This window comes from Lipotes vexillifer, unplaced genomic scaffold, assembly GCF_000442215.2.
Source record: "Lipotes vexillifer unplaced genomic scaffold, Lipotes_vexillifer_v1.1 scaffold412, whole genome shotgun sequence".
In the NCBI taxonomy this organism is placed as follows: Eukaryota; Metazoa; Chordata; class Mammalia; order Artiodactyla; family Lipotidae; genus Lipotes; species Lipotes vexillifer.
In genome coordinates this window covers 1,959,019-1,971,399 of record NW_006798464.1, presented here as the reverse complement: position 1 = coordinate 1,971,399, position 12,381 = coordinate 1,959,019, and the positions used below count along the sequence as shown (strand labels likewise).

Below are 12,381 nucleotides of genomic sequence, written 5' to 3'. Positions count from 1 at the left end.
TTCCCTAGGGAGCTCGTCCACTCCTGTGGTGCCGCTTCTCTTTCTTTCTTTTTTCTTTTGGCTGCATTGGGTCTTCGTTGCTGCGCGTGGGCTTTCTCGAGTTGCGGCAAGCGGGAGGCTGCTTTTCGTTGTGGTGCGCAGGCTTCTCATTGCAATGGCTTCTCTTGTTGCGGAGCACGGGCTCTAGGCATGCGGGCTTCAGTAGTTGCAGGATGTGGGCTCAACAGTTGTGGCACATGGGCTATAGAGCATGCGGGCTTCAGTAGTTGTGGCTGGTGGGCTCAGTAGTTGGGGTGGCTGGCGGGCTCAGTAGTTGTGGTGCCCAGGCTTAGTTGCTCCATGGCATATGGGATCTTCCTGGCCCAGGGATCAAACCCATGTCCCCTGCATTGGCAGGCGGATTCTTAACCACTGTGCCACCAGGGAAGTCCTGGTGCCCCTTTTCAAATCTGGGTCCCTGGTTAAACCTGGTCTCTCTCCTGAGTTTTTCAGACTTGTATTTCCAACAACCGGTAGGATGTCTCTTCCTAAATGTATCATTGACCTTTCAAGCTGAACATATTTCAGGCATGAACTTATCATTCTGGCCTGCTTCTTGTGTTCCCAGCCTTGTTTAATGGCATAATCTTTTATTTAGCCATCCATGCCACAAGTCACCAAATCATCTTTTAAAAACAAAACAACCTTTTTACTTTTATTGAAGTTTTTGCACGTTTCCTATAGATGGTACGTGTTGCCAGATTTTCTTGTGGAACAGTGTGAGAACGCTGAGTTTCCCCACATACTGGACAATAATAAGTTACTATCATTCTTTTTTATCTTTGCCAGTCTGCTAGCTGAAAATGGGGTTATTGTTACTTTAATTTGCATTCCTTTGATTAGTAGTGAGATTAAGATTTTTTTCCCATAATTGCTGGCTACTTATATTCTTTTGTGAATTGCCTGTTTGTGTTTCTAGTGCATTTTCCTAGGGAAATATTTGTCATTTATTTCAAGCATTAAAAAATATATATATGCATCTAAAGATTATGGGAGGGCTTCCCTGGTGGTGCAGTGGTTAAGAATCGGCCTGCCAATGCAGGCGACATGGGTTCGAGCCCTGGTCCGGGAAGATCCCACATGCCACAGAGCAACTAAGCCCGCGAGCCACAACTACTGAGCCCAGGTGCCACAAATACTGAAGCCTGCGCGCCTAGAGCCCGTGCTCCACAACAAGAGAAGCCACCACAATGAGAAGCCCACGCTCCACAACGAAGAGTAGCCCCGACTTGCCACAACTAGAGAAAGCCCACGCACAGCAATGAAGACCCAATGCTGCCATAAATAAATAAATAAATAAAGCTTTATTTTAAAAAATAAATAAATAAAGATTATGGGGGAGGGCACTTCCCTGGCTGTTCAGTGGTTAGGACTCCACGCTTCCAGTGCAGGAGGGGTGGGGGACAAGTTCAATGCCTGGTCAGGGAACTGAGATCCGTATGCCGTGCAGACAAAAATTTTTAAAAATTTAAAAAAATGAAGATTATGAGAGATCATTAGCCCCTTGTTATAGGTTGCAAATTTTCCCTCCAGCTTATCTTTCAAATTTTTTTTTTTTAATTTCCTTGTAGAAGTTCAACTGCTTTTGTGTAGACAGTTTATTTCCCCCTTTTCAAAATGATTTCTGCCTCACAGTCTTGTTTGGAAAGGCCTTTCTCATTTCAAGATTATACAACCATTCATTTATATTTTTTTCCTCCTTTCATTTGTTTATGTTTTAAAATCTCTAATCCACTTGATGTTTAAAGTCAGTAGCAAAATGTGAGGTCAGGAGCTAACTTTGTCTTTCTTTTCTTTTCCAATTGTCTGTTAAACCTCATCTTCCTCAGTGCCCTTCTAACCCCCACTCCCAGCCATCTAACAGATTGTCAAATGGGGTCAATTCTTCCTTTGAAATTACTCATCATTTTTCTTTCTGTTTCTGCCATTGCCCTAGTTGGAGACCTTATTATCTCTCACCTGGATTCCTGAAGTAGTTGCCTAATATTTCTCTGTTGAATCTATCTTCCGTGCTGTTGTCCTAGTTACCATACTAAGTGTCAGATCTCACCAAGCTACTCTTCTATTCAAAAACTTTTGTGGTTCCCATTGCCTGCAGATTAAAATTCTATTGTTCCAGGTACATCTCCTACTCCTCTACCACAATGATTTGTCATTCTCTAAATATGTCATTTGTTTTTATGCCTTTTTGCCCTCTTTTTTATGCTGTTCTCCTTTATCTTAAATGTCTTTATTTCCCATTTTCACCTTTCTAAATACAATTTATCTTAAAAGCCTAGTTCAAATATCATCTACTATTGTAGCTAGTAGTTTAAGCATCTCTGTTCCCAGAGGGTGATCTCCAGGTAGTTAGCGCATTTTATGCCACTGATAAGTGTTGCACAGAGTGAGCCGTTAGAAACGTTTCCTAAATGGATATTTAGCTGTCAGAGTAGATTTTTTTTGGAAAATTGATTTAAAATATGAATAAAACAAAGCTTTATCAAAATACACTAGATATGAAAGCTGTAGCAGGACTATTTATAAGAATTATTATGCAATTATATTAGAGATAGACTTTTATATAAGCACTTTTCACACTAATTGTGTCAACTTCAATGTTTAATATTTTATAGCCCTCTCTCTTGGTCCTTGGTAGAGTAAGTGTTGTTAATGAGGTCATGCACTGTGGTTTAGGGTGCTTCAGGAGGCCCAGCTCCAGAACTTGAGCTTTTATTAGTGTGTATTAAGGAGGGTAGTAGCTTTTATTATTTTTGAATAAATTGCTGGAATGTAGCACCTCAGTTTGCACTTTAGAATCACACCATCTTGGGTTCAAGTGTGAGCTCAGCCACTTACTAGATGGGTAATCTTGGACAAGTTGCTTTACTTTGAGGAGCCCATAGTTTTCTTATATCAGTAAAATAAGAATAGTAATACTACTTACCTTATGGGGTTTTTGCAAGGATCAAGTGAAATAATACATGTAAAGTATTTAACTTAATATCTGCCAGGTGGTGTTAGAGATTGTTTTTTTGGCGTTATTTATAGAAAATGAACCATTCAGATGTTACTGTTTTCCTGTTTAATAGTTGTGTTTCAGATCAGATGTCACTTAAAAAATTTTTTTTTTTTTAGTAATTTTCATTTGAGTTAGATTTGTTAAAGCAGTTCTAGGGTTAAACTTGAGGAGGAGAAAATGTTGAAAGTTTAATCCCTTTTTGTGGGAGGAAGGACTAACAACTCTATTCTACGTTTCCTTCATATAAGAGTTTTGTTGCTGAGTTCTACCTGTGGTCGTGGCTGAGAGACCTAATCACAGATTGGGTGTGCTGGTGTCACCACTTGGTATAATATTCTCAGAACTTTTTTTTTTAAAGTGACTTCTTTGTTAAAACATTTGTACTTGTAGAAACATTTGTACTTGAAAAATTTTTAAACCCCACATTGTTGCCACAGTGATTTTCTGAAACAGATCTGATCAGATCACCTTCCACTTAAAATCCTTCAGTGTCTCTCATGACAGAAGGAAAGGTTTCTTAGCATGACAGACAGGCCTTGCACCATCCAGCCTGCTCTTTTTTTTATCTCACCTCCTACTTTCCCTTCTAGCAATGACAGTGCTGAACTACTCCGTAACCCACCATTTTTTCTCAGCCCTCCCTGCCTTTTTACATGGTATTTCTTCTGCTTAGAGGCCTTCTCTGCCTTGGCCATTTGGTGAACTCCTCCTCATCATTCTTTAAAACCCATTAATATTTGTGGATAATGTGAAGCTGGAAGAGAAGTTGGTATTTTGGGTAACAGAATTAGGATCCCAAAAGGTGTTGACATTCGGGACAATGGGCTGAATCAAACATGAAGAAACATAGTAGAGATGAGTGCAAATAATGGTTCTAATATGGAGCTGTAGAGATCGGGTTTAGCAGCTGCATATTTGGGGAAAAAAATACTAAGAATCTCTGTTGAGTGGAAAAGTGTTGTAAGATAATTTAATTGGGGCTTTGTCTGTGGTTTTGGAGTGTTCAGAATGAGGGAGTGATATTCCGGTTCCATTTCAGGCCAGTCAGACCACACCTGGAGCATAGTGTTCAGAGATGAATGAGAAAGATGCGAGGGGCAGGGAGTCATGTCTAACACTAGTAGTGATACCAGCTAACGCTCTGAGCGCTTACTCTATTCCAGGCACTGTTCTTAACTCTTTATGTGTGTTACCTCTTTTAATCCTCACAATCGTCCTGTGAGGTAGGTGCTGTTCTCTTTTCATGAAGAGTACTTGAAGGAACTGGAATCATTTTACTGACAAAAGTGTCAGCATGTGACTCATCATATGAGGGGAAAGGAGGAAAAGCACAAATTTTTAAATACCCAGCCAAGCACTGTGCTAAGCACTGTATTTCACATGTAATCTTATTTAATCCTCAACAACAGCCTTATTTGGAAAATATTCCCTTTTAACGAATGAAGAAACTGGGTAAGTGACTTGCTGTCTTGATAAGTAATAGGGACAGGATATAAATCCATGTCTTTGAAAGTCCCTGGCCAGTACTGGTCACATTATATTTTAATTCCATATGTTGTCTTGCTCCAGAACGCAACTTAGGGTGTCAATGGGGAGCTAACTGCTGGCTTAATAAAAACTTTTTGGCTACTAGAATCCTGAGATGAAATGGGCTAACTTGAATGTGTGATTTCCATGTCAGCATCAGTGTTCAGGGTCAGCTTACATCATGATTTGGCCAAGATGTTTTGGAAGCATTCAGGCATTAAAGTGGGGGAGGGAGTGGAAGGTGAGAGGGGAGTGGAGGAGTTGGGGTAGACTGGAAGAGCTTTAATGAGCCTTCCAACTGTGAAGTTCTATGACTATTAAGACAGTTTTAAACATGAGAATTGGTAATATGAGAATTGTGTTGACCAGTGACTTTTCTTTTGTGCATAGATTGATTTATTTGTTAAATTTCTGCTTTACTGAGGTATAAATGGCATGTAAAACTATAGGATATTTAAAATAAGTACTTTGTGGTGACTTGATATATGTATACATTGTGAAAGGATGTAGTTAACATATCCATCACCTCACATGTTTATCTTTTTTTTTTTTGGTGAGGACATTTAAGTTCTACTCTCTTAACATATTTTAATTATACAATATAATGTTATCAACTATAGTCACTGGTTTATGTTAGATCCTCAGACCTTATTCATCTTAAATAAGCTGAAAGTTTGTATACTTTTGCCAACCTCTGCCTGTTTTCTCCACACCCTACCTCATGGCAAGCACTAAAGTTTGACTTTTTTTTAAGATTCCACTGTTTAAGTGATACCATACAGTACTTGGTTTTCTTTGTCTGGTTTATTTCACTTAGCATAATGCCCTCAAGGTCCATCCACTGTTGTCACAAATGGCAGGATTTCCTTCTTTCTCATAGCTGAATAATATTTCTTTGTAGACATATACCACAACCTCTTTATCCCTTCGTCCATTCCTGGGTACTTAGTGTTTCCATATCTTGGCTATTGTGAGTAATGCTGCGGTGGACATGAGAATGCAGATTTATATTCGATATCCTGTTTTCATTTATTTTGGCTATACAGTTATCCCTCCATATCTGCAGGTTCAGCATCTGTGGAGTCAGTCAACTGTGGATTGAAAATATTCAGGGAAAAATAATTCCAGAAAGTTCCAAAAAGCAAAACTTGAATTTGCTGCTTGGCAGCAATTATTTACATTATAACATTTACATTATATTGACAACCATTTACATAGCATTTACATTGTATTAGGTATTATAGTAACCTACAGATGATTTAAAGTATACAGGAGAGTGTGCTTAGGTTATATGCAAATACGATGACATTTTATGTACAGGATTTGAGCATCCTTGAATTTTGGTACCTATCTACGTGGGTCCTGGAGCCAATCCCCTGTTGATACCCAGGGATGTCTGTATACCCAGAAGTGGGATTGCTGGATGATATGGCAGTTCTATTTTTAATTTTTTGAAGAACCTCCATATTGCCTCCATAGTGGCTACACCAATTTATATTCCCACTGTTGGCTGAAAAAAAATGTACAACCTAAAAGTTGAGAATTATGTGTTATTCGGCAGCCTTAATGAGGACTTAAAGCTCAGGAGACAGCCTCTCAGATAGCTCTGAAGGACTGTTCCAAAGAGGTAAGGGAGGAGCCAGGATAAATAAGAGTTTTTTGAAGAAAAGAAACAAAAAACAAAACCCAAACCAGGTAGTCAGAACGTCATAAGATTACTGCTATTAAAACAAAACAAAAAACCCAGACATCTCAAGTTAATGAATTAAGTGCTTTTCTACTTACGGGAAGATGCAAGAGTCTGGGCTTATTGAAATTATTCCATTGATATGCACCTTATGTAGAGCCAGTATCCTTTTTTTCTCTCTCTTGAATCCTCTCAGGGTATACAGTTGGGGCTGGATGTAGAGGTTCATGGCTTGGTGGCAGGCAACCTGTTTTTCTCCATCCTGAATTCCCCTTAGGGTGCACCGTCAGGGGCCGCTGCAGTGGCTGATGGCTTGATGGCCTCAACGTTCTTTGTTTTACTGAAATGGCAGAGGACATTCTTTGTCTACACCACCAGTAGTGCACAAGGGTTCCCTTTTCTTCACATCCTCACCAACACTTTCTTTCTGTTGTCTTTTTGATAGTAGCCATTCTAACAGGTGTGAGGTGATAGCTCATTGTGGTTTTGATTTGCATTTCCCTGATGATTTAATGAAGTTGAGCATCTTTTCAGGTACCTGTTGGCCATTTTTATGTCTTCTTTGGAAAACTGTTCAGTTCCTCTGCCCATTTAAAAATTGGATTGTTAGGGGGTTTTTTGCCATTGGGTTGCATGAGTTCTTCATATATTTTGGATTTAACCCCTTATCAGATGTATGATTTGCAAATATTTTCTACCATTCCATAGGTTGCCTTTTCATTTTATTGGTGGTTTCCTTTGCTGTGCAGAGGCTGTTTTTAGTTTGATATAATCGTCCTTGTTTATTTTTGCTTTTTTTTTTTTTTTTGCGGTACGCGGGCCTCTCACTGTTGTGGCCTCTCCCGTTGCAGAGCACAGGCTCCGTACGCGCAGGCTCAGCGGCCATGGCTCACGGGCCCAGCCGCTCCGCGGCATGTGGGATCCTCCCGAACCGGGGCGCGAACCCGTGTCCCCTGCATCGGCAGGCGGACTCACAACCACTGCGCCACCAGGGAAGCCCTATTTTTGCTTTTGATGCCTTTGCTTTAGGTGTCAAATCCAAAAAACGCATCTCCAAGACTGATGTCAAGGAACTTACCCCCTGTGTTTTCTTAAGGGAGTTTATGGTTTCAAGTCTTGCATTCAAGTCTTTAATCCGTTTTGAGTGGATTTTTGTGCCCAGTGTAAGATAAGAATCAATGCATAGATTTATTCTTAAATGTATTTATAAAGTTAATTTAAATGCTTAAGTTTTATAAGGAAGCTTTGTGTCTGAGTTGAGAATTACTGGTGGTCTTACAGTTAAACTGAAATATTTAAAACCCTATTAAGTGGACAGAACTTGGAGAGATACCAGCCTTTTTCCTGCATGGGATGTCTGAAACTTTGTCCTGTTTAGACAGCCCTGTGGAGCTCAGCTCTGTTAGGCTTTTGGGGTGATGTGGTAAGAGCAATAGTGGTTTAGTGAGAAGGATTCTAAATTAGGAATCAGGGTCCTCTTATCACACCTTTGTCACTAGCTAGCAGGTAACCTTTGATAGGCCTTACTCTTATTTGTAAAATGAGAGAGTTGTACAAATAGGTACAGCCTTTGGGTAAGCTTTTGAGCAATAACATTTTTTGTTTTGGAGTTTCCAAAGGAATTAATTCTAAATACGGAAGAACATTGTGTACAAAGACGTTCCTTGCAGAATTATTTAATGGTTAAAAACATTTAGAAATGATATAAATGTCCAACATAGGTGACTGGTTAGCATTTGGTAGAATTTTAATGTAACTCAAAGTCTTGAGAAACTGTATAGTAACATGAAAAATATTCATAAAATGTTGAGAAATGTTTTGTAATTTTCTTTAATGGATAGATTTTATATTGGGGGGAAAACCCCAAAGGGATTTGCCCTAGAAATGCATTCAGTTCCTTGCTCTCACATTTTGTGGCAGAGGGGGAATCTCAGATGGGCTGTAGAGGAGGACAGGAGAATTTGTTGCATCTTCTCAGAATTATAGCAGAATCCAAACTGATGCTAAGATTAAGAATCTAGTAATATAGCACCCTACTTAATGCTGTTAACTTTTCAAGCAGTTTGGTCCTAATTTAACTAACTTTATTCTTATAAACAAACCAGGTGATTCTCTGCTGTGGAGCAGAGCTTAGAATGGAGGGTGAGCCACACAGGGAACTGGAGGGTAGTTTTGGGCTTGCGGCGGTTGTTTAGAGACACTTCTGTGCTTTGCCTGTTTCCTCTAGCTCTCCCTCTCTGCTTGTTCCTTTTCACCAGATCACAGGTGGCTTTTCTTCAGGCCTGACACTTGTGTGATATTTAGGGTATTCTACTCCGCTATAGAAAGCTTGTGAGTCTTGTCATCAGTCAGGACTGTTTTATAGCAGTTAGACAAGAGAAGGCGAAGGTAAAGGATTGTGGGAGATGTGGCTGTGGTCCCTCCTTTTACTCTGATTTTAATCCAGTGATCTCAGAGGAGAGGAGAACCTAAACAGCCCTGGTAGCTGGCTCTGATTCAAGCCAGAAGCACTACTGTGTTGTTTATCCACAGTCTTCCCCATTTTGAGAGGAAAATAAGTAACTTTTTCTTCATACTATTATGTGGTAAAGGGCTGTTTTGGGCTTAAGATTTATTCTAGGTTTGTCCCTGTTAATGAGAACATAAGTTAGACTGTCGCCTGAGAGCAGGGATTGCCAGCAGCTGTTTGCTGTATCCTTTTTAGCAGTAAAATATTGGATGGACGATTATATGAGATATTGGATGGACGATTATATGAGATGTGTCCTTAGACTACAGCTATTTTCCATACCATTGACCTATGTTCTTTTCCACATTGCCCTATGGTCTTAGGCTCTTGGAGAAGCATAGTTTGGATTTTGTAGCTGCTACAAATTGATATCTAATTTAGTTATTACTATGGTAACTCTTCTGGAAAATTCATTCGTTTCTTCTTTTTCCCCTTATGACATTTCAGTTCAACTACCTAAAAGAAAAGCCAGAAGAGAAAACAATATCATTGGGTGTAGGAAATAACCAGAAAATTCTCTGGCCCATTCATCTCTCCAGCTAGTATTTATTTAAGTATCTACTATGTGTCAGACAGTATGCTAGCTGCTTTAGAAGTAGAATAGATTTGAAAGTGAGGTTGAGTTAAGTATTCTATAGCACTTGAGAAAAACAGGAACATTGTTGCTTTTCCTTTTTTTTTTTTTTTTTGTGGGAATCTTAGCTCCCAACCACAGATTGAACCCGGGCCCCGGCAGTGAAAGCACTGAGTCCTAACCGCTGGACCTCCAGGGAGTTCCCTCATTATTTTTTAAAGATTCTGAGTGGTAATCTCAGTTTGAAAAGATAGAATTAATACAAGAAATTTTATTCTGAATTATAAAACTAATAATTTTAAAAGTATGTAAATTGAAGCCCTATTGTATATCTTTTCAAGCAATTTTATTAATGTAAAGAATTATATAGAAACACACATAAATGGGATTATAAATACATTTATATATTATTTGGTCTATTTTTCTATTGGTATGTTAGAGTTTTCTTATAAATTTTCATGGGTGTGTGTGTATAAAATATGGCATATTTAAATGTGGCTTCCAGTTTTATTTGTCTTTTAATTTAAATTTTAGATAATAACCCCCGTAAAGAATGGTAAAGAATTTGGGGATACAGTAGCCTTGTAAAATTTGAGTAGCATACTTATAAATTAGGGGTTTTCAAACCGGGGTCAATGAAATCTCTGAAATTATATATTAAATTTAAATATATATACATTTTCGGGGGGAAGGATCTGTAGCTTTCCTTAGATAGTCAAAGGATTCTGTGATTCAAAAAAAAGTTTAAAACCATTGCCCTAAATGACTTTTTTAGTTAACTACATTTCTGTTGGTAGAAAATACATGCAGATAAACTTGGTTTTGTTTTATCTTGGGATTCCCTGAAATCTTGTGAGAGGTGTCCAAGGGGGACAATATAGTTTTCTGTTACAACTTCCTTTCCCCTCTAAAAAACACATAAGAATTCACTTTTACTGCTTCCATTGGAGTTTCCTTAAGTATTTTAGGTGAGATGATTGACTATTTTGGTAACCCCAAAACAACTTTAAAATCTGAACCTAGAAATTCACTATGGATGCTGAATTCTCAAACCAGAAAAGAACCTCAGCTGCAAATGTAAGTTTCTGAACAGTTGAGAGATGGTGGCTTCAGTTACAAAAGGTTTTTCTTAGGAATTCTTAAGGTGCAACTGAAGGAGTAAGGGAGACAGTCTGGGCTGAGGCTCGTGGGGCATTTAGGACCTGGGGAGCCAGCTGGCTCTCTTGCTGCAGGAGAGGAAAGTAGGGTGGAGAAGAGGGTGGCGTTTATACTTGGAAATTTTCCTAAGTTCCCTGCCTCTGAGATCTGACTGGGCCAGAACAAGGGTGTGTGTGAAATTGAGTCTTCAAACACTATTGCTTATGTTCAACTTAAACTTTTCCAAGGAGAATGGAAATTAAGCTTAAAATCTCTGAAGAGGGGAGGGGTTCATACCTTCCCTCTCTTTTCTCATGTCCTCCCTCCTTCTGTGCAGGTGGATGGAAGCATGCCTGGGGGAAGACCTGCCTCCCACCACAGAACTGGAAGAGGGGCTTCGGAATGGGGTCTATCTTGCCAAACTAGGAAACTTCTTCTCCCCGAAAGTGGTGTCGCTGAAGAAGATCTACGATCGAGAGCAGACCAGGTACAAGGTGAGTCCATCCTTGCTTGGTGCTTAAATCTCTGTAAACTTGAGAGAGAAGTTTAGCATACTTTATCCTGTGAAAGAGGTACTGAGAAATATGTGTAAGTGTGTTTGTTCCAACAAAATAAAATACCTGGCAGAGTGGAGAAAATTTAGTGCAAAGTCAAGATACAGTAGTAAAAGAACTTCAGCTGTCCTTATTTCTGGTGCAATTCTAATGAGTAATTTGTATCTAGAAATTTTCATGGTCCTTGATGAATTTTTTTATTTCTTAGAAGGTAGAGGAAGTAACTAGGGGAATTACTACTTTAAATCTAATTTTAACCAAGCTCTGAGATTTGTTGGCAAATTGAAAGCAATAGCAACTTTGGGGGAAGAAAATCACCCCATGATATTAAAGTTTAAGGTAAAATGGGACAGTGATCCGATTTCAGAAAATTGAGGTAAGTGATTGATTCTTGTGGCCCAGGGCGCTCAAAAAGAAGACTGCTTTAATTAAGTTGGGATGTTGACAAGGACCGAATTCCCATTGCTCACAGAGTTTCTGTGGGGAGCTTTCCTAAGAGCTCTTATCTGAAAAAAGGATGAGTATAGAAGATAGTGGAAGATTGCAAAACCAAGAGCAAATGTAAGAGGGGTCAACTGTAAGAATTGGGCAAGAGCTCAGAATGAGTTAAGGATGAAGACAGAATCAAAAGAGTTGATTTTTTTGTTTGTTTGGCTTTTTAATATTTAAATTAAAAGGAAAACAAGGAAAGTATAGGTCTTAAGCCAAAATTAACATCCCAAATAGAAACTTTTCTTCATCAAAAAGCAAAGACTTATATGCTGAGTTTTAAATAAGTGGTTATTCTGAAGACACCTCCTGAGCTGTTCTGTTGACTCTAAAAAATGTGTGCAGAACAGGCAGACAGAGCAGTCTCCAGCAACAGTAAAGACAGTAGCCTACACCTCTAACCATTTTGAGGGTAAACCTTCCTAAAAAACAACAGGTTAAGAGGGGGATGTTTATATGTGTAGTATGAAAATACCTCATTTGGGGAGTATCTTCTACTTGTCAGACACCACACTGAGTGCTTTATGTACATTTTCTCAGTTAATCTTTCCAACAAACATAAAGTAGGTGTTAAAGATGGGGAAACTCAGTATCAGTAGGGTGAAGTGACTTGCTCATTGTCACCAATAGATAGCCAAGTCAGGAATTGAATCCAACATAACTGAATTCCAAAGACCATGTTCTGCTGAGCACACTGTACACAGGAAGATTCTCCAGATGGTTCTTAACTGAGACGAGCTGAGATGTGGATTTGGCTTTTGGAGATTAGAATGTGTAATGATACAGACAGACCTTAAGTTTAAGGGGACCATGTAAAGTCTTACAGGGAAACTTTTATTGATACAGAGTATTTATTTAGTATTT

At 39.0% G+C, this 12,381-nt stretch overlaps 1 protein-coding gene across 1 annotated transcript in view; it reads left to right on the top strand.

Moving 5' to 3' along the window:
* Positions 1-12,381, top strand: part of IQGAP1 (IQ motif containing GTPase activating protein 1) — a 103,248-nt gene that overhangs the window by 24,736 nt on the left and 66,131 nt on the right. The window contains exon 3 of the mRNA XM_007470561.1: positions 10,812-10,968. Within this exon, the coding sequence (XP_007470623.1) occupies positions 10,812-10,968 (157 nt within the window). The remainder of the gene's footprint in view (positions 1-10,811; positions 10,969-12,381) is intronic.